Source organism: Hemiscyllium ocellatum, chromosome 36, assembly GCF_020745735.1.
Source record: "Hemiscyllium ocellatum isolate sHemOce1 chromosome 36, sHemOce1.pat.X.cur, whole genome shotgun sequence".
In the NCBI taxonomy this organism is placed as follows: Eukaryota; Metazoa; Chordata; class Chondrichthyes; order Orectolobiformes; family Hemiscylliidae; genus Hemiscyllium; species Hemiscyllium ocellatum.
This window is the reverse complement of record NC_083436.1, coordinates 43765916-43792165: the sequence shown is the minus strand read 5'-3', so window position 1 is coordinate 43792165 and position 26250 is coordinate 43765916. Positions and strand designations below refer to the sequence as shown.

Genomic DNA, 26250 nt, shown 5'->3' with positions numbered 1-26250 from the left:
CTGCTGTGTTCCTGCACTAACTGCCCAGCAAAGAATACTTGGTTGCTGCAAAGCATTCTAGGATGTCCAGAGGTTGTGAAACATATAAACAAGACGATTGTTTTATTTTCTCGGGAGATGTGCAGTTAATGCAGCCCTCGTCAACTATTGGCACTACATCACGGAGCTGGAGTAGGTAATCGAGGCAGTGTGGGCACGATGGGCCAAATGGTCTCCCTCTGTGCCGGAATAATCCTGTGATGACTCTTTAAGGAAAAGAAAAGTTTCTTAAACACTCCCAGAGAGTCACTCTAATTCTCTATCAGATTGGCAATCATCAGTGCTACATTAACAGCAGCAGCCTGCCATTTCGCAGAGTCATAGAAATCCACAGCACAGAAACAGGCCCTTCGGCCAATTGAGTCTGTGCTGGTCAAATACTACCCCCCTCACTATTGTAATCCCCTTTCCCAGCACTTGGCCCATAGCCCCGTACACCTTGATGTCGCAAGTGCACGGTGGCACAGTGGTTAGCACTGCTGCCTCAGAGCACCAGAGACCTGGGTTCAATTCCCACCTCAGGCGACTGACTCCCCATGTCTGCGTGGGTTTCCTCCGTTTACTCCCACAGTCCACAAATGTGCAGGTTAGGTAAGTTGCCCACAGTGTTAGGTGTAGGGGAATGGGTCTGGGTGGGTTGCGCTTCGGCAGGTCAGTGTGCCTGTTTCCACACTAATCTAATCTAAACCTTTCTTCCATCTCTCCCACCCTTGCAGTCAGTTCCAGATTCCCCACCCCCATCTCTGGGTGAGAAAGGGTTTCCTCAACCCCCTGCCCCTTCCCCAATCCCCGGACACTGATCCCTCCACCCAGAGGAAAAATTTCTAAAACGAAAACAGTAAATTGCTGGAGAAGCTCAGCAGGTCTGGCAAGCATCTGTGGACAGAAGGCAGGGTTAATGTTGAGGCTGCAGTGAACCTTCTTCAGAACATCGTTATCACCGAAATAAAACCATCTGTTCAATTCAGTTCCTGCCTTGGTCTCGGCCTCCTCTGCTCCAAGAAAAACAACCCCAGTCTGTCCCATCCCTCTCCATAACTGGGACTCTCCAGGCCAGGAAATCTCCTCCCCAGTGCAATCACATCCCTCCCACTGTGTTGATTCCAGAGCTGTTGAAGAAACTGTCAGCTCTCTCCTGATATTTATTAATGGAGTGATTGACAATCCCATTGTGTTAGACTAGATTAGACTCCCTACAATGTGGAAACAGGCCATTTGGCCCAACAAGTCAATACTGATCCCCCGAAGAGGAGTAACCCACCCAGACCCATTCCCCTACCCTATATTTTCCCCTGACTAATACTGTGGGCAATTTAGCATGGCCAGTTCACCTAACCTGCACATCTTTGGACTGTGGGAGGAAACCAGAGCACCCAGAGGAAACCAGCACAGACACAGGGAGAATGTGCAAACTCCACACAGACAGTTGCCCGAGGCAGGAATCAAACCCGGGTCTCTGGCACTGTAAGGCAGCAGTGCTAACCACTGAGCCACCCTGCCACCCAGCGGGTGAGTGGGAAAGGGAAAACCAGCCTGGTTTAATTTCTAAGCTCAACAAAGCAGGGTTTATTCACTTAGCAGGGGCTTTGCATTAGGAGCTGGGACTACAGCACAGCCTCCCAGGAACAGCAGGCTCAGTGAGCAGAGGGTCGTTGGAGGGTTTGTAAAATTGTGAAGGGTGGTCTCTGAGCATGACCGTTGAAGAAAACCACCTCCATTCTGCCCAGCATACGCAAGGTCACTGGAGGTAGATGTGCTTTATATTTAAAGCTTTCCTTGCTATCCAATAGGTGGATCAAATTTGAAGAGAAGGTTGAAGAAGGGGGAGAGCGATGGAGCAAACCTCATGTGGCCACGCTGTCCTTGCACAGTTTATTTGAACTCCGGATGTGTATAGAGAAGGGACTGGTCCTGCTGGATCTGGAAGCTTCGACACTCCCACAGATTATTGGTATGTTTCTACAACTCAGCACCTGGGGACATCCCGGTCCCTCAGCTAACGTTCAGAAAGGTGCTATATCAATGCATGGTGTATGAATATACAATTTCAGTGCAGTTCCTGAAGGAGTGCTACACTGTTGGAAATGCCATCACTTAGATGGAACATTGAACTACAGTACTACTGTAGCATGATGTGTCTCTGTTTCATTGATATTCTGTGTCCCCTCCTCCTGCCAGATGAGTTTAAACTCCTCCCAAAAACACTAATAAACCTTCCTGCAAGGATGTTGGTCCTGATGTGGTTCAGGTGCAAACCATCTTGTTTGTGCGTGTCCCTCAAAACGGTCCCAGAGATCCAGGAACCTAAAACCCTCCATTTGTCTGCCCTATTATCCTACTTTTACACTCACTGGCACGTGACACCAGGAGAAATCCAGAGATTATGAACATTTGAGGTCCTGCTGTTTAATTGACTGCCTAGTTCCCTGAATTCTTGATGCAAGATCATATTCCTCACTTTGGTACCAACATGTACCACAAGCTGTAACCCATCACCGTCCCTTTTCAGGATGGCCTGCTGCTCCATTTGTCCCCCCCAGCTCAGGACGAGAATGGGAGTGTTCTGCTCAACAGTTTTCACCAGCCAGTATTTCTGAGAATGGACGGTCGGGTCTTTTATTTACAGCTGCTGTTTTTGCTGGAGCTTACTGTGTGCAAATTCCTACATTCCAAGAATGACCACCCTTTAGAAATACTTGATTGGCCGTAAAGTGTGTTTTGAGGATGTGAAAGGGGCAAGAGCAATGCAGGTTCTGTATTGAGGATGCCTGGTGACTTTATCACAGCAGAGTTCGGAATTGGAGCTGGTTTCCTGACCCCTCCAAGGGGAGGGGATTGACCCTTTCTTCCTGTGTTTTGGCAGAGACAATCATTGATAACCAAATTGCTCACGGGCTTTTAAAAGCTGACCTGAAGGAGAAGGTGACCTACACGCTCCTGCGCAAGCATCGGCATCAGACTAAGAAATCCAACCTCCGCTCGCTGGCTGAAATTGGGAAGACGGTGTCGAGTGCAAGTAGGCTGTTTTCCGCCTCGGATAATGGTAATGCTGGTGCCAATTTGCTGCAGTAACCTCCCCCGCCCCCTCCCCACCAACTCCAGTTACTGTCTACCAGCCCCATTGCTCCTCTTCAGCCCTGACGTCCTCCCTCATCATCCTCCATGTATGGTCTCATATCATAGGGAGTAAACCTCCCCCCAAAAGAACAACTTCATGGAGATTCTTCACCCCCGGGTGAGGGTGCAGGTGGGGGCAGCACCTCCCATTTCCCCCCCCCCACTTATTATTAGACACTACATCCAGAGTACCACAATGTCCAAACGTCTTATTCAGATAATACGCCAACCAGGAGGGAAGTGTAGATGATTAGGACAAAATGGCATTTCCTTCTATGGAACATAAGAAACAAAGGAGGCCATTCAGCCCCTTAAATCAGTTCCAGATTCTGCTACCCCATGACTGCTCTGCATTCTAGCTTCACACTGTAAAATCCCTAACCAACAAATTTCTGTCAAGTCTCCCAACTTCCACAATCCCAACAGGCCGAAAGTGCTTCAGGGAAGAGAGAGTTTCAGATTCCCCCTCTGCTTTGTGTGGAGTAGATTAGAAACACACAATGGGAAAGGAATCCTTTACCCATGGGAAATTCCTCACAGAAAACATTTGTGTGCTGTTACCTGATTTATAGCTTGTTCCGTCTGTTGTAGAGTTATGGATGCCAAGAGCGATAGCAGATTGCCCTGTAGTTAGTACAAAGCCGTTCTGTATACTTTAAACTCTGACCCTTCAAACATGTTCCCAGTGTCAAGTTAGTTAATCAGCAGAGTTAAACTTGCCACTCCTTTACAAAGACACCGAGGAGTGGAAATTGACTCCAAATGTAACCTGTCACAATAATTCAAGATGGGAAACTGTTAGCTCATTAGACCCACTAACTATTGGGTAACGTGGAACATTTGAGTCTTTTTGAGTTAATGATTTGGGTCATTTTTCTGCTAAAAGCTGCATTGTCTGGCAATCCCATGCAGCTGCCTGCCTGGTTAGTGTATACCTTTCTTAAAATAGTTCTTGGCTACTCCTGCACCAACGTAGATCCCTGAAGATCCCATTGACCAACTGGTAAGAGACGGCAGTAATATTACACTCAGAGAGATGTCTGTACCTCTCAGTTGGTGTTCCTGCCTCTACGCTATAACTATTGAAATCGTTTGGACTTTCAGATGGCGTACTGATTGACTGGCGTAATCCCTGGCGGGAAGTTCATTGTTTCTTTCTTGTGGATTGTAGAGTCACACGGCACAGGCAGAGACCATTTGGCCCATCATTGCCTCTGCCATGCCTCTTAACAGAATGATCAAATTGCACCCACTCTCTTGTTCTTTCTCCATAGAGCTGCAAATGGAGTCTTACTCCAGTTCTCCCTTTGGAAAGTTCTTTAATTTTTGCAATAAAGTGATTTAAAACCTGCAAACTTAAAATGATATCAAACAATAATGAAGATATTTCCTTATAGTAATATTTTAAATGATCTACTACAGCAGGATATATATATATATATATATATACATATATATATATTTATCACTGAGCTCCTAATGTGTACTGATTGGAGCTGGAGTGGACGGTGTTACAGAAATCACCAGTCAGTCACTACCCCATCTTTGGGTATGATCACCATACATGAAATCAATTGGAGCATTGGTAATGGAGTTGGTTAGATCTCAGTTTATTCATTGGGGTGAATCTTGTGAGGTCCTGGCTGACTGTACTGATCCGGACTATACTGACATCATGGAAACTCTGTTTCCCAACAACCCCCACCCCTTGGGGGTGCAATGTTACAGATTTGTGACATTCCATGACAGAATGAACAATACATGACCAGTCCGATACACCACCTCCCAACGCCCTGGTCCACACACTCCACCAAGTAAAGTTCAACCTCAGGAGGTCATCCTCACCAGCTTCACCCTGACATATACTGGTTGTGAATTACTCAGATGCTGATAATGGTGTGGGTTTTTGAAAATGATTTTAAGTTACATATCCTCCATGTGTTTAGTGAAGGAGCGATACTGAAAGTAGATTGTAATTCAACAAATCATGACCTGATTGACTGGAATAACTTTGTGGAACCCTGAATTATCTCAGTCAAAATAATTTTCCAAAGTAACAAAATGAATCCATTAGGCCTTTATTCTACCCGATGGATTAACAAACCTAAGGATATGTAATTGATATTTCGCATCTTAATTCATTTTGCTTCTTAAACATTATTGACCAGGGTTGACTGCTCACTAGTCATGGAGATGTTCATCTTGTAGATTTCTCCCAATATTGGAAACAGTTTGCAAATGTGAAATATTTTGAATACATTTGCGCATTTAAAGTATTGGACTACATTTGAATATTTGTGAGATTTGAATAATAATTTCTGAAGGTTTTGGAGTACAATACATTCCCTGGTTAACTGAGTTTGACAAGCACGATGACGAGAGATGAGATCTGATCTGTTGATTTTCTTCCTTGTGATTGTCTGAGATTTGAGATTGCTGATCTAGAAATTCCTCCTCTTGACTGTCCTTTTTTACTGTAAATCAAATTTCCTGCTGCTGTTGCTAGATTTTTCCTTTTCTCTCGTCTCTGCCTTGCTGCCGTGCTCTCTCCATCTCACTATCGATGGCCTACAATAAGCTTGCAGTCCGCTCAAGAACTCTGTACCTTGCCTGGCATTTCGATGCGCAGACCAGGACCTCCAAGCCCAGCAGAGCCTAAGCATGGCACTGCTCAGTAAGTCCAACACTTACCAACGAGGGGAGTGGTGGGGGAGGGGGGTACGCTGTGATCTGAGCTACAAGGAGACCAACTGAGCAATAGTAACCTGCTCATTTTATTCATTTGTGCTCTTGTGCATTGACTGAAGTTGTATTACATCAAGTATAGAGGATTAACAGGTGATTGAGTTATAGAGTCTACAGCACTGAAACAGACCCTTTAGTCCAACTTGTCCTCGCCGACCAAGTTTCCCAAACTAAACTGGTCCCACGTTCTTGCGTTTGGCCCATATCCCTCCAAACCTTTCTTATTCATGTACTGTCCAAATGACCTTTAAATGTTGTAACTGTACCTGCATCTACCACTACTTCTAGCATTGCATTCCACACACGAGCCACCCCCCCCCCCAATCTCTCGCCTCCCTTTCTGTTCTTCCTGTACCCTGGAACATTAAGCTGCCAGTCCTGCCCATCCCTGAGCTATGTTTCTGTAATTGCTATGATATCCCAGCCCCATGTTCCCAACCATGCCCTGAGTTCATCTGCCTTCCCTGTTAGGCCTTTTGCATTAAAGTAAATGCAGTTTAATATATCAGTCCTACCTCCTTCTTTGCCAAGCGTTTGTCTGCCTTGACTATTTGACTTGCTTCCTTTATCTACTGTACCAGCCTCAGTCTTTTTCCTTTTCTCGCAACTGTTTTGGTTCCCACCCTCACCCTTACTCATCTAAAGCCTCCCCAACAGGACTAGCAAAACTCCACACCAGGACATTTGTCCCCTTCCAACATAAGTGGACCCCCCTCCACTTGTCCCTCTTATCCAGGTCATTTCCATTCCAGAAGAGATGCCAATGATCCAAAAATGCAAACCCTTCTCCCCTGCATCAGATCCTCAGCCAAACATTCAATCTGCTCTATCCTCGTATTCCTACTTTCACTAGCCCGTCGCACCAGGAGTTATCCATATATTACTACCCTTGAGAACCTACATTTTAACTTCCTGCCTAGTTTTCTGTATTCTCTCTGCAGAACCTTATTCCTTTTCCAACCTCTATCATTGGTACCAACATGTCCAACAACCTCCTGCTGGTCCCTGTCCCCTTTGAAATATTCTGTACCTGCTCTGAGATATCCTCAATGCTGGCACCAGGGAGGCAACACACCATTCTGATGTCACACTGACGCCCTTACTCACTATTATAAATTTACAAAAAAAAAACCAGATTAAGACTTAGAGGTTTTATAAGTTTTAAAATCAAGCCAAAACCAAAGGCCGTTCTTTTCCCCTGGAATTTCAGGCAGTGATTTAGTTTGAAATCACTGACAGCTCTTGCAGCTGCCCCTGATGTTGGATGTTAGAGCCCGCCCACCCACCCCCCAACACATCAGCTATGAAACTGTACTGCATGTTGGTTATTTCAGTGAAACCCAATCTCCAAAGCCCTTGTGCGATTTCTCAGCCTGACAGCTGTGAAACTACACCGTTAACTGCTCCACAAAAAGCCGATCTCTGAGCCTAGTGCTCAGCCTCCAACCTTGCTACCTGGTCACTGTCCTGAAACACTCACTCCTTCCTCCCTTCCAAAGCATCTTTTTTTAAAAAGTTCCAAAAACAATGCACAACTAAGAAAACAGTGATTACTGCCCCAAGGAAATGAGTAAATCCAAACCAAGAGCAGTTCTCACAGCCATGATCCTCTCCCAACCACCATTAGACATGAGGGGCTGAATGGCCTCCTCCTGCTCCTATGAAAAGTACAGCTGTCTCAGAGATATTACCACAGCACCAGGTAGTTTTGTTACGGCTGAATTATGGAGCATTTGGGAGCTCTGTGACCGGGACCTCAGTGGCTGTAGGATTGATGGAGGGCTGGTTTTACCCCACCCACTGAAGGCTCAGATTGCACTGAGTACAAAGCCAGGCATTTCAGCTGACCCCCATGGAGTTTAATACTGACCCCCATAGAGTTTAATACTGACCCCCATGGAGTTTAATACTGACCACCATAGAGTTTAATACTGACCCCCATGGAGTTTAATAACTGACGCCCATGGAGTTTAATACTGACCCCCATAGAGTTTAATACTGACGCCCATGGAGTTTAATACTGACGCCCATGGAGTTTAATAACTGACGCCCATGGAGTTTAATACTGACCCCCATGGAGTTTAATACTGACCCCCATGGAGTTTAATACTGACGCCCATGGAGTTTAATACTGACGCCCATGGAGTTTAATAACTGACCCCCATGGAGTTTAATACTGACCCCCATGGAGTTTAATACTGACCCCCATGGAGTTTAATACTGACGCCCATGGAGTTTAATACTGACCCCCATGGAGTTTAATAACTGACGCCCATGGAGTTTAATACTGACGCCCATGGAGTTTAATACTGACGCCCATGGAGTTTATCACTGATGCCCATAGAGTTTGATGCTGGGTGAGTTTTCTACTGGAATTGTGAACCCATCCCGCGTTGGCATTACCTTATGAACTGCTGGCAGAGCCTTCAATGGGGTAATGTTAGCAAGAGTCTGTAATCACAAGCCTCAGCTTATTGACCTCCCATAACCCTCCACCCTAAACCTCCCAACACTCCCTAAACCTCCCAACACTCACCCACTACAGACCCCCCCGTCCCATCCCAGCACAACCCTCACTTCCCACCCCCTCCCGAGAATGGATCTGCTGGGGTTTGAGCTCCACTTCCCCCCAGCTCCCCCATTAACCTCCACCCCTTAAAGTTCCCCAGCATGGACCTGCTCTCTGTACCACAATCTCTCAGTAGGTGTGCTATCCAGCTCCTTTAACTTAGGTAGGGCACAGCCCTTGAAGTCCTAGTCTAACTGATAAGGAGGAGAATGGTTGGGTGTTGAGCCCATTCTGTCTCAATGTGAGTGCGACAATATTGACCTGGAGGGTAGGCTGTATATACTGCCTTCAGCAGTATAGCTCAGGACCTCTGCTGTTTCAATCCAGCCCTCACTTTAGATCTGAAGAATGAGATCCAGCCGCTTGTTCTCAGAACAGAGCAGATGTTATCAAGTGGCCTTTTGTTATAAGTAAGTCTTTATAGGGATGGTTATTAGTGATTGTAGTGAAAGTCTGTCCTGACCATTTATTTCAACACTCTGCTCTCCAGAATGAAGGTAACCAGAACTTTGAAACAGCAGCTGGCCCCACTACATTTTCTTAAAAATGTGTTGCTGGAAAAGCGCAGCAGGTCTGGCAGCATCAAAGGAATCCTGAAGAAGGGCTTATGCCCGAAACGTCGATTCTCCTGCTCCTTGGATGCTGCCTGACCTGCTGCGCTTTTCCAGCAACACATTTTCAGCTCTGATCTCCAGCATCTGCAGACCTCACTTTCTCCACTACATTTTCTTACCAGCCTGAGATTTGGCAGTGCACACATCCAGCAGTAAATGTCTGTACACTCACACAGCCAGAGGCCACTTTCATCCAGGTCCCTACAAGCTGACTGGGGTTGAAACTGCAGCAAATAAGATGGCATTGGTACCGCGATGTAGGTAATCGACAGCATCGTGAATCATGGAGTGAATCTGTTTCGACAAAGCTTGAAGTGTATCTGTTTAGAGTCATTTCGCCTCTGATTTTTAAAGCTTTAAGATTCATTCTGGGAGGCTCAAGGTATGCAATCACAATTTGTACAGAGACTATTCTTTTCCTCAAGAAATGGTTCCTTCCTTCGCTGCGTGGATGGGTTAATGGAAACACAAAACTGAGTTTGGACTTCCTGTCACGTACCCCTGGGTGGGTGCTGTCTCCTCCCTGGGTGAGCGTGAGTGTCTTACCCACAGCAACAGCCTGAGGTGCAGTGGGTGCAGCCCATTAACCAGCAGCCCCCGCCCCCACTCCCACTCTCGGGCTTGCTGGCGTATAGGTGAGTATCGAGGATACTGGAAACACTTTAGATTAGATTAGATTACTTACAGTGTGGAAACAGGCCCTTCGGCCCAACAAGGTCCACACCGACCCGCCGAAGCGCAACCCACCCATTCCCCTACATTTACCCCTTTACCTAACACTACGGGCAATTTAGCATGGCCAATTCACCTGCACATCTTTGGACTGTGGGAGGAAACCGGAGCACCCGGAGGAAACCCACGCAGACACGGGGAGAATGTGCAAACTCCACACAGTCAGTCGCCTGAGGTGGGAATTGAACCCAGGTCTCTGGCGCTGTGAGGCAGCAGTGCTAACCACTGTGCCACCATGCCGCCCACCACCCTTTGGAGGGTCAGTCTGGACTTGATGGGCCGAATGGCCTGAATCCAGACTGTAGGGATTCTATGGGGGAGCGCTCACTGTTGAAGGTAACATGTTGTGGATTTGACTTTGAATAATGGCCACTTGTGCCCTCAGGTGGATCCCAGCAGAGCAAAGGTGTTCCTCCCGGTGAATGGGTCAATGTTTATTCCCTAATTGGGGACATAAATATTATTTTTAAAAAGTGCTTGTTTAAGTTATTAAAATTCTATTAGTTAATTGTTTAATTCAGCCATTTAGATCAAATTTAACTCCCTAAAGATGAAGAACAACAATAAGTAAATCCAGTGATACAGTTGTAACAATGTCTTCCCTCAGACTCTCAGACGATATTAAGGCCTTTCCCAAAATAAAGCCACTTCTCTGCAGCACTTTTTTTGCTAACCTGCCTTAAAAGTTAATAGCAATATAGTAATGACAAGACCAATGTTTATCTAATAACTGTCTAACCATTTAGGGTTTTGCATCCCTACCCTGAATCAATGCCACTAAATATGACCTTGTTCTCCCATTGGTGCCTGTGGGACCTTATTGTGAGCAGATTGGTTGATGTGGTTTCTGTTCTGTAACGGTGACTACACTGCAGAGGTAAAGCCTCCTTGGCTGCAAAGTACATTGGGACATTCTGGGGTTGGAAAAGACAGTGTACAAATTGCTAATCTTTCTTTAACCATGGGCCCAGTCCACAGTAGGTTTTGGAGATGCGACTTAGGAAGAGACTCAGACTCTCCCAAGAGGAAGTGAAGGTTTTTCTGCATCTTGCAAGAGGATTCACAGCCAACTGTTGTGTGTCTAAGACAGTACTGTCCGCTGTAATCCACACCTCTCTGCTGATAGCCTCAAGCTCCTTCCAGCAACATGGAGGGATCTGCAGTCCCATGGAATGGGATTGCAGCGTCAAGGTGGTTCCTGCAGCTACACATTGAAGTGCTGGCCTTCTCCCCAGCTTCCCAGGACTCAGTCCCAGGGTAACACTGGTGGCAGGCATGTTGCACAGTCATAGGAGAACCCCACAGTTTCACCAGAGATTCACCGAGGAGTGAATCCTCCACCGCACAGTAACTCCCAATGTCTGTTACAGTAAACTTACGGGCCTCTCCTCCATCCAAGACATCTCCCCACACCTTCGGGGTGTTGCCTTTGGCCATAGAGTCACAAAACCAGAGACATCCTTGCAGCAGTTCCTGAGCTTCTCAGCTCCCAAACGATGAGTGATCAATGGACAGTGAGGGGCATGTTCCACTCACACGGGTTAGGGATGTCCCAGATCATAGCATGGAGCCCTCCTCACTGAGTTCACACTCCACTCAGGAGACTCAAACATCCAACTGGGGCATTCAGGAGGGAATAGGATGATGATATAGATAGAAATGGGGCAGATGGATGTGGAGAAAAGACGGGATATTGGCATTAGGGGACAGAAGCAGTGCAGGCACAGTGGGCTGAATAGCCTCCCTTTGTGCTACATCAGTTTTGCAATTCTGTGAAAACCCATTTCCAGCAGTGGGGAAGAATTGAGGAAAAAGATTTCTGTGCAATGCAACATGCACTCAAAAGAAAAGAGACAAGAGTAGCCAGTAATCGAGGCTTGCATGCTTAGATTTTTCTCTCTCAGAATCTATTCTTCAGCTGCATGCTTTCTGCCTGTGTTCTGGATGGAGTTGCCCTGGATAACAGTGAGAGTTCTGTTTTAATTCCTGTCATTGGGTTTCCATTCCAGGTAGCCCCGGATTAACCCATCGGAACCTGACTACAGGGAGCATGAACGACATCTCAGACAAACCAGACAAGGATCAGGTGACTGTGGGTGAGGGTTGAGAGGGGAGGCTCTGAAGACAGAAATGATACAGCGCTCAGAAGATTTCACAAAGTCACAACTTTGGGAACATCCAAGAAAAAAACCCCAAATTGGCCAACCTTGGAAGTTACATGCCTCAGGACCTTCATTCATTGTCAGAGAGTTTGTGTTATTAATGTTTTCAGTGAGTGTGAACATTGGTGTTTGGGCTAGACAAGTTACCCTTCGACAACCCGGTGGTGGTTTGCTGCAGCCTGTATTGTTGGGACACATTCACAGAGCAGGTTTGGTTTTAGTTATTTATTCCTGGGTGTCACTGGCTGGGCCAGCATTTATTCCCCGTCCCTAGTTGCCCCTTGAGAAGGTGGGGGTGAGCTGCCTTCTTGACCCACTGCAGTCCATGTGCTGTAGGTAGACCCACAATGCCCTTAGGGAGGGGATTCCAGGATTCTGAAGCAGCAACACAGAAGGATATATTTCCAAGTCAGGATGGTGAGGGGCTCGTAGGGGAACTTGTAGGGTGGTGTTCCCAAGTATCTGTTGTCCTTGTCCTTTTAGATGGAAGTGGTTGTGGTTTTGGAAGAAGCTGTCTGAGGATCTTTGGTAGATTTCTGCAGTGCATCTTGTAGATGGTACACACTGCTGCTACTGAGCGTCGGTGATGGAGGGAGGGGATGTTTATGGATGTGGGGCCAATCAAGTGGCTGCTTTGTTCTCTTTGAGTGTTGTTGGAGCTGCCCCCATCCAGGGCAAGTGCAGAGTATTCCATCACACTCCTGACTTGTACCTTGTAGATAGTGGACAGGCTTTGGGGAGACAGGAGTTGAGTTAGTCGTCACAGTGTTGCTGTGAAGAATATTTGGGAGGGAGTTCCAGGATTTTGACCCAGGGAGAAAGGAATAATGTATTTATCAGAATGATGTGAGACTTAGACCTTCAAACCCGTCAGGATGCATTTATTATAGTAGTTTGGTGACAATTAATATAATGTCTCGTGATGCCTTTTGCTTTGTCTTAATAAAAAATCCTTGCTCTTGTTTTTAAATTCCTCCATGGTTTCATCAAATTCTGCCCGAGTCACCCCTCCCGCTCCACAACACTCGTGTTTCTCTGATTCTCACCCCGATGCATTTTCCAAATCTAATCACCTCGTCATTGGTGGTTGTGTTTCCAGCTTTTGAGGTGCTAAGCTCTACACTTCTCTTGCTAACCCCTTTCCCTGTCTCCCTAAGGCATTCCTTACAACTTGCACCCACTCTCCTGTTTCCTTCTTGGTTGATTCAGTAATGTGCCACAGGACATTCTGTAACACTTGAAAGGTTTTTGCTGTAGATGTTGGGAGCTCTCCACAGAAGGTCCTTGCGGTGCTGTTTGAAACTGCAGTCTGAATTTAGTCTCCTCCAACCGTGCCCTGATTGCTCACTTGCATTGACTCTGCACGGTTGACACATTCTGGTGTGTGGGTCTGACCTTGTATTCTTCACTGGTCTTGGCAGTGAGCCGTACCGAAAGCAGTTCCCACTCCCTCGTCGGAGGCGCAAGCTTGGCAATGAACTGGATCAGGTGGTGTTCGCCCTGATTCTTGAATGCTCATGTCAGAAATCTCAGTCCCCAATGGTGCTCACTGCCTGGATGCCACCCCTAACCTGGCCCTGAAAACCTCCAACCCAGAACACAACAGCTTCTCTCCAACCCAACCTCCCCTGCACCCTCCCTCCTCAAACACTCGGGCCCCTTTGGGGACTGGTTATTCAGAATCCTGAACATACAACACTCTTGTTATATTCCCATGCTCCCTGATTGTGACTCCTTCATCTCATTCCCATGAATGCCCTTTACCCTGTCCCTTTCCATGGTGACTAATAGTCCAACAATGAAATGGACAAACTAGCTGGGCATTACCAAAGAGGGTAGTGTTTACATTGAGTGCCACTAGTCAACAAATTATTGTCGAGCTTCCTGTGTGACAAGTGGACATTGCTCCTTCCAAGACAGAAAGCAGATTTGTTTCCCCACACTCCTGTGAAAATCTCTGACTTCTTTTCAGCTGCCAAGAAACTATAAAGCTGGAGGAGTTGAAGAAAGGAGGATTTACATCAGGCCTTGACCACGAGGTGACCCAAGGTTGGGTCTGGTTGCCTTGGAGATAGTGCTATAGGAGTCAGAAACTTCTCAAAGGAACCATGAGATGGGGGGGTGGGATTTCTTCCCAGTGAAAGAGCGGTGGCTGAGGAGAACTGACCACAGATGGAGCAGCTGAAGGAGACTCCCGTGGTGAACAGAGGGGGACAGCATGAGATCCTCAACTCTCTCTGTTTGTAGCAAAATTCTCTCTGACATTACTCTGCAAAACTGTCAGTCCAAAGTGCATTACTAATAACTTAAAATCTTGTTAACCCTTTTCATTGCTGATTTCTTCAAACATAGTGATTTACAGCAACATTTCAAAACCAAACAATTAAACAGTACCAGAGGACAAGGATCAATGGGTTTCTCCTGCCCAATTTTCCTTCAATTCTCGTCCTCAAAGAGCTACCTCTTTGACCAATCATTTCAGTCATCTTGTCTTCTGTGGCTCAGTGCCATACTTTGCAAAATAATCCTCTGGAAAGCCCCTGCTCTGTTCGAACTATATGTGGTTGCTGTATAAATGTAGGCTGGGTGGCTGTTTATTGATTCATGATTAGATTGACTGGAAACTGTCTGCTATTTATGAGCAAAACTTTTTGTCTCCCCCACATCTCCTTTGATTTATCTTAGTACTGAATCTTCCAACATTTTGGAGAAAGTGATACATTAGCAAGTGTCTCTCAGGGCAGTAATTCCCTGTTGTGTTACACTGAGTGTGTGTCCCTGGGCAGTAATTCCCTGTTGTGTTACACTGAGTGTGTGTCCCTGGGCAGTAATTCCCTGTTGTGTTACATTGAGTGTATGTCCCTGGGCAGTAATCACTTGTGGGTTTTTGTTTTGCTGTAGCTCAAGAACAAGTTCATGAAGAAGCTCCCACGTGATGCGGAAGCGTCCAATGTGCTGGTGGGTGAGGTGGACTTTCTCGACACTCCGTTTATTGCCTTTGTACGTCTGCAGCAAGCTGTGATGCTGGGTGCTCTGACCGAGGTTCCCGTGCCAACCAGGTGAGGACACTGTGACAGGACCTTTCACCCTGCCAGGTCCCCAGAGATCGTCTGTGAAGACCAACATGTGTCACCATTGTCAGTGACTCCTATGTGGAGCCTGCTCATCCCTGACTCTCAGGGTTATAGCTTCAAGTCCCACATCATAAAGCCGAGTGCAGTTTACAGACTCTCTCTTGCAGTGCAGAACCGAGGGAGCATTACACTGTTGGAAACACTGTTTTTCCATTGATGTGTTAAATGGAGGTCCCCTCTCCCATGAGGTAGATGTTTGTAATTTAACCTCCATGTTTGGTACATTTCAATCATGACTCAAGAGTGTCTAATTGGCTGTGAAGTGACTTAGGACAGTTTGATGTGCCAATAAACAATGCTATCTACATTCACCTGCTTCTTTTCTTGCTGTGGATTTGTGAGATGTTTTTCCAAAGCGTCCTTGGGAAATGTACAACTCAATATCTGCTTAAAGGAGGAGAGAGCAGTAGGTAGACTGAGTGGTTTCGGAACAAAACTTCAGAGGGTGGCCAGCCAGCTGACGTTGGGCGAAAAAGCACAGAAATTGCAGGAAAAGCTCAGCAGGTCTGAGAAAGAATCACTGGGCCCGAAACGTTACCGCTGATTTCTCCCCACAGATACTGCCAGACCTGTTGAGCTTTTCCAGCAACTTCTGTTTTTGTTTCTGATTTCCAGCATCCGTAGTTCTTTTATATTTAGCTGAAGTTGGGATGTGTGGTACTGGAGGAGTGTGGAGATTTTGGAGGAATATGGGGCTGATAACATTGGGTAACTGAGCCACTTTGTTTCTGAACTGTTTGAGACTTACACCATTATTATGTTGCTGTCTAGGTTTCTGTTTGTTCTGCTTGGACCTAAAGGCAAGGCAAAATCATACCATGAAATTGGGAGAGCAATCGCCACACTCATGTCTGATGAGGTGAGGGTTATGGACATGTTGCCTATCCGTGATGTCAACACATATTACTGGGAGCTGTGCCTTACAGAGTGTGCATCAAAGATCCATTGGACTTCCTCCAAGATCATCTGATGAGGAAGGATTGATTAGAGTGAGGAGATTGAGATGAATGAGTTTGAGTGATGTTACTGAGGTGGGATTAGACGATATCAGTGAGGGCACAACTATGAGGGTGGGAGTTCATCTTGGGATCAAATGTATCACTGGGCAGGAATAGACCGTCTTAATCTCAGACTCTTCAAAGATTCATGGTCAATGAAGTGTTGATATATCACAAGGATGCAACAGGCACTATATAATTATAAAACCTCTTTACACAAAGACTTCCAGGCTTTGGAGAAACAGCACCCATGATGAACTCTGTCATAATTAGAATCTAAATCTTCCCGTCTTTGGAGTTTTGGAGGCAGGCATGTGTCTGATGGTGAAGATCAGTATCTCAAACAGTCCTGGTGCATTGACCTCCATGGAGAATGCCCAGGAACTTTCAACTCCCAATTCTGGTTTTTATTTAGCTGAAGTTGGGAGGTGTGGTACTGGGGGAGAGTGGAGATTTTGGATGAGCTTGGGACTGTTGGAAGCGCTGAGCTCCTCTGTCTATAACTTTGAGTCAGAGACTGCAGGCATATTTGACTAACATTCCTGAATTGATATCCAGGAAACATTTGACCAAATTTAGGGTGGCACAATGGCTCGGTGGTTAGCACTGCTGCCTCACAGTGCCAGGGACCCGGCTTCAATTCTACCCTTGGGCGACTATCTGTGTGGAGTTTGCACATTCTCACCATGTCTGCGCCGGTTTCCTCCCACAATCCAAAGGTGTGCAATTCGGGTGAATTGGCTGTGCTAAATTTCCTATAGGTGCATTAGACAGGGGTAAATGTAGATTAATAGGTCAGGGGAATGGGTCTGGGTGGGTTACTCTTAGGGTTGGTCTGGACTTGTTGGACTCAATGGCCTGTTTCCATGCTGTAGGGATTCTATGGAAATTCCTGTGCTAACTTCTGGGGAACACAAGAACTGTCTACCCCTGGCCATTCACACTGATTCCCAACCTCCTACTTACCCCCCTAACCTGATCTAAATACCCCCATTAATCCCTGGATCATCCAAATACCCACCTGAACCTAGTTACCACCTCACTCATATGTCAAGGGTTATCGAGTGACACACAGGATTGAAGCCAAAACCAGATCAGACCTGATCTCATTAAATGGAGGAACAAGTCCAATGGGCAGAATGGCTTCCTTTTACCCCAGGTCTTGCTTCTTTTTCCACTCACCACCCCCCCCCCCCCCCCCCCCCCCCCCTTTCCCACTCTCCTCACCATTCCCCCCCGACCCATTCTCTGGTTTCACACCCACGCTAACTGATTAAATTAAAGAAAGATGGAGTCCAAGCTTTACTCACCCACCATCTGGTTCTGTTTCAGCGTTTAAAAAAAATACAATACAGCAGGAATTATTTGACATGATCACTATAAGAACATTTAGTGATTTCCCAAATCACCTTGAAGGATATTCCATCCGTTCGTGAGATAAACATTTTTATTCAATAAGAATGGTGGGCGGCACGGTGGCACAGTGGTTAGCACTGCTGCCTCACAGCGCCAGAGACCCGGGTTCAATTCCCGCCTCAGGCGACTGACTGTGTGGAGTTTGCACGTTCTCCCCGTGTCTGCGTGGGTTTCCTCCGGGTGCTCCAGTTTCCTCCCACAGTCCAAAGATGTGCGGGTCAGGTGAGTTGGCCATGATAAATTGCCCGTAGTGTTAGGTAAGGGGCAAATGTAGGGGTATGGGTGGGTTGCGCTTCGGCGGGTCAGTGTGGACTTGTTGGGCCGAAGGGCCTGTTTCCACACTGTAAGTAATCTAATCTGATCTAATGCCTTGATCTCAAGAATAGCTTCTGTTTAGTAACCTTAACCAGCATTTTAAGTGACTCCTTCCCTAGACCAATTCTTCAGCTTTGAAAAAATTAATGTTTTCTAATTAACCTCATCCATGGCATAAAGACTCGGACAAAACAGAATGAGGTCATTCAGCCCATTGACTCCCCTTCTTTCCCACAGCCCGGTATTTGTTCCTTTTTCATGTTTTGATGTAAGTTACAATTGAATCTGTTTCTGCTGCCTTTTCAGATCACAACAACCTGATACATTGAAATAAAAATTTCCCCTGTGTCTGCCCTCTTGGCAATTATCTGAAAGTTATTTCCCTCAGTTACTGACCCTTTTGCCAATGGAAACCGAATAAATGGGGAGAAATTCTCAAAATCCTTTGTGGCTTTTTTAGTATCTTCTTCTCTATCGGTCTGACCCCTGGGTAAGGTGAGGAGGCAGAGTGAATATGTAAAGGAATGATGACAAATCATCACCTTCAGTGCATTATTGATATTCAAGGTCTCTGCCAAATTATTGACTAATGAATATTTACAGAGGAGACGCAGAGGATAAAAGGAATGCATATTTCACTGATAAACTCTCATAACTTGGACTTTTCTTCTCAAATTCTCTGCCTGAAGACCAACCTGACACCGAGTGTCACGGTCACCACTCTGTGTAAGACAAAGGTGCACATTCCGAATCTGTCCCAGCCAGAACTGGGAGTCGGAATGCTGGGTTGTCACACTCTCTGTCTCACCGAATGTTGGAGAGATTTGCAGGTTGATCCTTCACCTGTCTGGCCAAACGATGAATGCACATCCCTTACCCATCGGGTCTCGGTGGGGTGGCTTGTACCTGGAAGAGAGATGGTATTGACCATTCCACAAGAACCTGCCCCCTCTGCACCCAACCATTTCAATCCTTTCCTTAACTTTTCAGGCTCAATCATTTTTCACAACCTGGCCTCCTTAAGTCGAGACAGTTTGTTAAAAGAAGACTACTTTCTATTGGTTAAAAACTTTCCTTGTGGAAACAGTTTGTGTGGGATTGATCATATTTTCTTTAATCTTCCACGGAATGTAAGTGCCAGGATGTGGGAAGGTCAGTATTTGTCTCTTGTCCCTAATTGCCTAGGAACGGAGTTTCTTACTCAGCCACTTAAGAGTCAGCCGCATTGCTGTGGGTCTGGAGTCACATGTAGGCCAGGCCGGGTAAGAATGGCAGATTTCCCTCCCTGAAGGATGTTCCAGTAAAGGTTTTTACGATAATGGTTACTTAGTTTCCATTAGTCTGGCTTTTAATCCCAGTCTTCGTTAATGCAAATTTCTCCAGGTGCTGTGGTTGGGTTTGAACTCACAACTAAGAACGTCCCCTGAACCTCTGCATTGTTAATCCCATGACCCCACTGGACCCTCCCTCCCGAACCTGAGTATATTCAAAAGATAAAGTTTCTTTATCAAAATGAGCTCTTTGTAATGATGAGGCTCCCACCGAGCTGTGAGGAAGGAGCAGGTATTCACTACAGGGAGTCATGGGGACAGAGAGACACCACTGTGTCAAACTCCCTCTCCTTTTGCTGTTTCTCTCAGGAAGCCATGCAAATCCAATTAGTAGAAATGTACCATACAATCTAATCAAATGAAAGAGTTTGCATTGGTATGGCACCTCACAAGTGAGTGGCTAACTTTGATTATGCCTGGAGATTGCATCACATGACATGCTGCCCTCAAGTGGTCAACCCAAAAAAAGTCTCAAACTCTTTTAAAGTAATTACCAAGAGTATTTGAGCCACCTTTCCCTAATATCCTCTCCACTCTGTCTGGGTGTTGTTTACAGCAATGGCTTGGGGATTATTCTTTTAGAACATAGAAATTTCAGCCCATTACAAGACCTTCGGCCCTCAATGTTGTGTCAACCTGTGGAACCAATCTGAAGCCCATCTACCCGACATTATTCCATTCTCATCCGTATCCCTATCCATTTAAATACCCTTAAAGTTGGTGAGTCTACTACTGTTGCAGGCAGTACGTTCCATGCCCCTACTAGTCTCTGAGTAAAGAAACTACCTCTGATATCTGTCCTATATCTATCACCCTTCAAATTAAAGCTATGTCCCCTCCTGCTAGCCATCGCCATCCGAGGAAAAAGGCTCTCGCTGTCCACTCTATCTAACCCTCTGATTATCTTATACGTCTCAGTTATGTCACCTCTCAACCTTCTTCTCTCTAATGAAAATAGCCTCAAATCCCTTAGCCTTACCTCATAAGACGTTCCCTCCATACCAGACAACATCCTAGTAAATCTCCTATGAACTCTTTCCAAAGCTTCCACATCCTTCCAATAATGCAGTGACCAGACCTGTACACAATATTCCAAGTGTGGCCACACCAGAGCTTTGTACAGCTGAAGCATGACCTCATGATTCCGAAACTCAATCCCTCTACCAATAAAAGCAAGCACACTGTATGCCTTCTTAACAACCCATCAACCTGGATGGCAACGTTCAGGGATCCATGTCCATGGACACCAAGATCTCTCTGCTCATCTACACTACCAAGAACCTTACCATTAGCCCAGTACTCTGCATTTGTGTTGCTCTTTCCAAAGTGGATCACCTCACACTTTTCTGCATTTAACTCCATTTGCCCCCTCTCAGCCCAGCTCTGCAGCTTATCTATGTCTCTCTGTAACCTACAACATCCTTCAGCACTATCCACAACTCCACCAACCTTAGTGTCATCCGCAAATTTACTAACCCATCCTTCTACACTCTCATCTTGGTGCTTTATAAAAATCACAAACAGCAGTGGCCCCAAAACAGGTCCTTGCGGTACACCACAAGTAACTGAACTCCAGGATGAACATTTCACGTCAATCACTACTCTCTGTCTTCTTTCAGTTAGCCAACTTCTAATCCAGGAATCCTGGCTCAGAACGTTTAATCCTGAATGTGGAGGCCGTAGGGGTAAGGCGTTTGGGGGGTTCATCCTGGAGGCTGGGTCCACTTTCAAAATGTAGTGACCCTTTCTGCTTCCTGTTGTCCCAACTCAAAGCTAGTGCAGGAATACTTCTCCAGGTTTCGGCAGAGCTGGCCTGTTGAAGGTAAGGCCCTGTTATCACTAACTGTCCAATCTTCTCTATCACAGACTGGCTTCCCAGGGGCCCTGCATTCAGCCTTGGATCAGATCTGTAAGAACAGCAACTTGACATAAGTCAGCATACACCCAGTGGTCGTCTCATACAGTCAGGCACTTGGAGGGGAATAATCGTGCGGGGTGACAGAGAGAGAGCAGAGGACAATAGGACTGACTAAATCACTCAACAGAGAGTCAGTTTAGGTTTGATGGGCTGAGCGGCCTCCTTCTGCGTTGTGAAAACGCTGATATTCTTGATGAGGGTTGAATAAATAATAAGCTGTTCTCCAGTAGGCAAACCACTCAGTGACCTGGTTACTTTGCAGTAAAAACAGAAACACCACAACTTCACAAAGTGGGTATGTTGACTGTAAGCTGTGGGTGAGGGGTGTGGTGGTGGTGGGGGGGGGGAACATCCATGTTCTCTCTACCTCTACTCTCATTCCCCACCCCGTCAGCGTTCCATTCTGGGTGCACCTTGAAACTGCTTCAAGCATTGTGTCTTCGCGGGGATGAAACCCGCTTTCTGCAGGAGATGTGATTGTTTTCTCTTGTAAAATCTGGCACAATGTCACTTTTTCACTGAGGCTATCACTGCCTGTCACAGCCTTGTCCCATTCCGCACATTTGCTGTTGTCTCTATTGTCTGACAGCTCAGTCTCTTAACGCCCCAATTCTACTGGGTCTAGTTAAATGCTGTTGTGGCTGCTATGTGTGTGTTTTAATGCAGTCTGTTCATTGTTCAGGTGTAGACCCACCAGTAGATGTGATACTCTAACAGTGGTGAGGTGCCAAAGTGGGGGGTGGGGAGGTCAGCGTGCTGCCTCACACACAGAAAGGACAGTGGGAAGGGCACTGCATGAGGAGAAATTGCGAGTGCGTCAGTATAATTAGGGCATTGTGTATCCTTTACGAGTTCAGCTACCAATGGCTTTTGTTCTCAGGTTGGTTCAGTGCCGACATATAATGTGACCCCGAGTCATGTCTTCTCTTCTTGTGTGCACTTGCAACTTAATCAAGCTCTTTACTAATGACCTAATCGAGGCGTTTAGGATTACAACAGGATAGGTCATAGAGATGTACAGCACGGAAACAGACCCTTCGGTCCAACCCGTCCATACCGACCACATATCCCAGCCCAATCTAGTTCCACCTGCCAATGGCCCATATCCCTCCAAACCCTTCCTATTCATATACCCATCCAAATGCCTCTTAACTGTTGTAATTGTACCAGCCTCCATCACTTCCTCTGGCAGCTCATTCCATTCACGCACCACCCTCTGCATGAAAACGTTTCGCCTTAGGTCTCTTTTATATCTTCCCCTCTCACCCTAAACCTATGCCCTCTAGCTCTGGACTCCCTCACCCCAGGGAAAAGACTTTTTTCTTTTTATCCTATCCATGCCCCTCATAATTTTGTAAACCTCTATAAGGTCACCTCTCAGCCTCTGACGCTCCAGGGAAAACAGCTCCAGCCTGTTCAGCCTCTCCCTATAGCTCAAATCCTGCAACCCTGGCAACATCCTTGTAAATCTTTTCTGAATCCTTTCAAGTTTCACAAAAACTCTACGGTAGGAAGGAGACCAGAATTGCACGCAATATTCCAACAGTTGAGAAACTATTTCCTCCTGGGGGAGACCAGAACTGGAATCCATAAGTCTAATACAGTGACCAGAATCCAATGGGAAATTCACCCGAAATCTCGTTCCCCAGATGTGGTGGTGCCGGTGTTGCACTGGGATGGACAAGGTCAGAAGTCACACAACACCAGCTTATAGCCCAAAATCACAAGCTTTCGGAGCAGATTTCAAATAAATCTGTTGGACTATAACTTGGTGTCACGTGTCTTCTGACTCTTTCCCGAGAGAGTGGGGAGAATGTGGAACACGTTCCCACCGGGGGTGAGCGAGGTCAAGTTAAATGAGAAATGACAGAGAAAGGGACAGCACAAAATCGGGTGAAGATGATTGGAGGAGTCTCCTGAGGAGTATAAACCCACCGGGGTGTGTGACCTGTGCCTTTACTGTACATACTATGCAGTAGGGCAGAATTAAATTCTCGACCCAGTCATTCAGCTGGCCAGCAAAGTGACCGTTCTCTCACACTTTCAGAGTCCTATAATAATTCATTATTTCCTAAGACGTTTAAATACATTTAAAAATATATGTTTACCTAACAGTATCTACTCAGCAATTTGGGAAGTTGCCCAGGTATGTCCTGCCAAAAATAGCAGGACAAGCCAGACTGCCACAGATATTTTCCAATCGATCTGGTCAGAGATGTTATTACACACCTCTGGAGCAGGTGGCACTTGAAGCTGCACCTCCTGGCTCAGAGGCATGGACACTATCACCGTGTCACAAGAGACTCCCCAGATAACTGCATTATTTTTGTTTGTTTTGATATTGTTATCATCCTGGGGCAACTAATTTGGGGTGACACGGTGGCTCAGTGGTTAGCACTGCTGCCTCACAGCGCCAGGAACCCGGGTTCGATTCCAGTCTCGGGCGACTGTCTGTGTGGAGTTTACACATTCTCCCCGTGTCTGTGTGGGTTTCCTCCGGGTGCTCCAGTTTCCTCCCACAGTCCATAGATGTGCAGGTCAGGTGAATTGGCAAATAGAAATTGCCCATAGTGTCCAGCGATGTGTAGGTTAGGTTCATTAGTCAGGAGTAAATATAGGGTAGGGGGAATGGGTCTGGGTGGGCCAGTGTGGACTTGTTGGGCCAAAGGGCCTGTTTCCACACTGTAGGGAATCTAATCTAAACCTGTTCAGAAATGTGATGGCATGGCCCTGGACCAAGTGGGACTTGAACCCAGATTTCCTGACTCAGAGGTAGGGACACTACCATTGTGCCATAATGCCATACTCAACCTTCAGTGAAATGAGGGAAGGCATAACCTCCGCTATCACACAACAGCTAGGGGTAGGTAGTGTTAATGGCCCTACCTCTGGGCCAGAATTGGGAAGAGCACAGAGACCTGGGTTGAGTGGTGGAGGGTCTGTTGTGTTTATAGAAGAGGCCGATTGACCTTCCTCTCATTATTGACAGTCTGGATGATTCCCCCACCCTGTTCTGACATTCCTAGCTGGAACTGAGTCAGGAGCGATGAGCATTTGCGACGTTATTTGTTGATGTTTACAATATGTGACCGGAGTTCTGCTTTTCCCTCTCGGATTGTTTAGCTGTTCCACGACATTGCATACAAGGCGAAGGATAGTGCTGATCTCTTGGCTGGAATTGATGAGTTCCTGGATGAGGTGATTGTCCTTCCTCCTGGAGAGTGGGATCCTGAGATACGAATAGAGCCTCCAAAGTCACTCCCTTCTTCCGACAAAAGGTAAAGATATCAGTGCTTGGAATGGAAATATGGACACACGAGGTATGGGGTCCTACTCTGGAGATGGTCCTTTATATCTGGGACTGGTCTAGGTACTCAGGGTTACCAGTGCCTGGTAACTGAACTGTTCCTATATGGTCCACACAGAGGATAGCAAAGACAACCTACATCTCAAATGGTCTCTCAAATACTGGGACTAGTATCCCTCCATCCTTACGGGAAGATCCCCCGTACAATTTGAAAGCAAAGACGGGCAGTAGTCCCTAGTGCCCAGGCCAATATTTGTCATTAGTCTTAAACAAAGTCAGTGAGCGAGTTATTAATGGCTCTGGTGGCCCAGTGGTTTGCTCAGCGAGGGGCAGATTTATTGTCCAAAGGCATGAGATCAAATCCCATTATAGGCCCTGAATTTAAGTTCAATTAACTGAATGAACAAAACCTAATCTCATGGTGCTGACTGTGAAACGACTGAAATCTTGTAAAACCCACTCACTCTAGAACGCCATTCCAATCGCCTGACAAGCCCCTCCGTTGTTTTTAAGATGGTGGCTGGCCATCACCTTGTTAAATACATTTAGGGATGGGTCATAAATCTGGCGTTGTCAGTGATACCTGCGTGCCGAGAACAACTTTTTTAAAAATCACATTCCCGTTTGTGAGATCCTGCTGTGTACAAATTCAAGGACTGAATTCCCAATGATGCATCACTTCAAAATTATTTCTTAACACACTTCAGGATGTTCTTAGGTTGTGAAAGGCGCTATAGGAATGGATGAATTTATTTTAGTCTAACCACCTGGGGCGGCATGGTGGCTCAGTGGTTAGCACTGCTATCTCACAGCACTAGGAACCCAGGTTCGATTCCACCCTCAGGTGATGGTCTATGTGGAGTTTACATACTTCCCCCTGGGTCTATGTGGGTTTCCTCCAGGTGCTCCGGTTTCCTCATGGTCTGAAGATGTGCAGGTTAGGGTAGATTGTACAGGTTAGGTGGATTAGCTATACAATAGTGTCCGGGGATGCACAGGATTGGTCATGGGAAATGCAGGGTGCCAGGGATGGTGTAAGGAAGTGGTCTGGGTGAGATGCCCTTCTGACGGTCAGTGTGGACTCAATGGGCCGAAAGTCCTGCTTTCATACCGTGGGAATTCCGTTATTCTAACCGTAGCATGGTGAAGCCTAGCAAGTGGTGATGGTGTAGGTATTTACTCAGGGCTCCTCACAGAGACACAGCCAGGATCGAACTCACCTGGAAACAGAGAGGGCCAGTAAACACATTAAAACTGACTGGTCAGTCTTTGGAACATGTGAATCCAAAGGCCTCAGAATGCAAGATCATGTCAATTTTATGTAAATGGAAAGTTCTGCTTGAAAGCCAAAATATTTGAAAGAGATGCCGGAAGAGAAGGAGGAGGTGGTGGTGGTGATCATGGTTGAATCTCAGAGGTCAGCTCAGCATGCTCCAGGGTCAAATGGCCAACCCTGCCCGTTCAACAGGCACACATTGCCATGGGTATATCTGAGGCTGGTTAGAGATAGGAGGCTGAGATGGTACAGTTTGCTGGGAAGCTAGACGAGATTACTCTGATATCAAAAGTTGCATTACTCGGACTTGATGGAAGAATAGAAATGCATTGGGTTAGAGAGCTACAATCACTGCAATGTATGTTAGGATTAGATTAGACTTACAGTGTGGAAACAGGCCCTTCGGCCCAACAAGTCCACACCGACCCGCCGAAGCGCAACCCACCCATACCCCTACATTTACCCCTTACCTAACACTACGGGCAATTTAGCATGGCCAATTCACCTGACCCGCACATCTTTGGACAGTGGGAGGAAACCGGAGCACCCGGAGGAAACCCACGCAGACACGGGGAGA

At 46.4% G+C, this 26250-nt stretch overlaps 1 protein-coding gene across 4 annotated transcripts in view; it reads left to right on the top strand.

The window, feature by feature from the left end:
• Positions 1 to 26250, top strand: part of LOC132833335 (electrogenic sodium bicarbonate cotransporter 1-like) — a 205798-nt gene that overhangs the window by 57055 nt on the left and 122493 nt on the right. For 2 of the 4 annotated variants that reach the window (XM_060851518.1, XM_060851520.1), the window contains exons 5-10: positions 1830 to 1990; positions 2903 to 3055; positions 11826 to 11902; positions 14880 to 15037; positions 15884 to 15971; positions 24214 to 24368. In XM_060851518.1, the coding sequence (XP_060707501.1) occupies positions 1830 to 1990; positions 2903 to 3055; positions 11826 to 11902; positions 14880 to 15037; positions 15884 to 15971; positions 24214 to 24368 (792 nt within the window). Of the gene's footprint in view, positions 1 to 1829; positions 1991 to 2902; positions 3083 to 11825; positions 11903 to 14879; positions 15038 to 15883; positions 15972 to 24213; positions 24369 to 26250 lie in introns of all 4 variants that reach the window. The other 2 variants (XM_060851517.1, XM_060851519.1) reach the window with 1 other exon arrangement.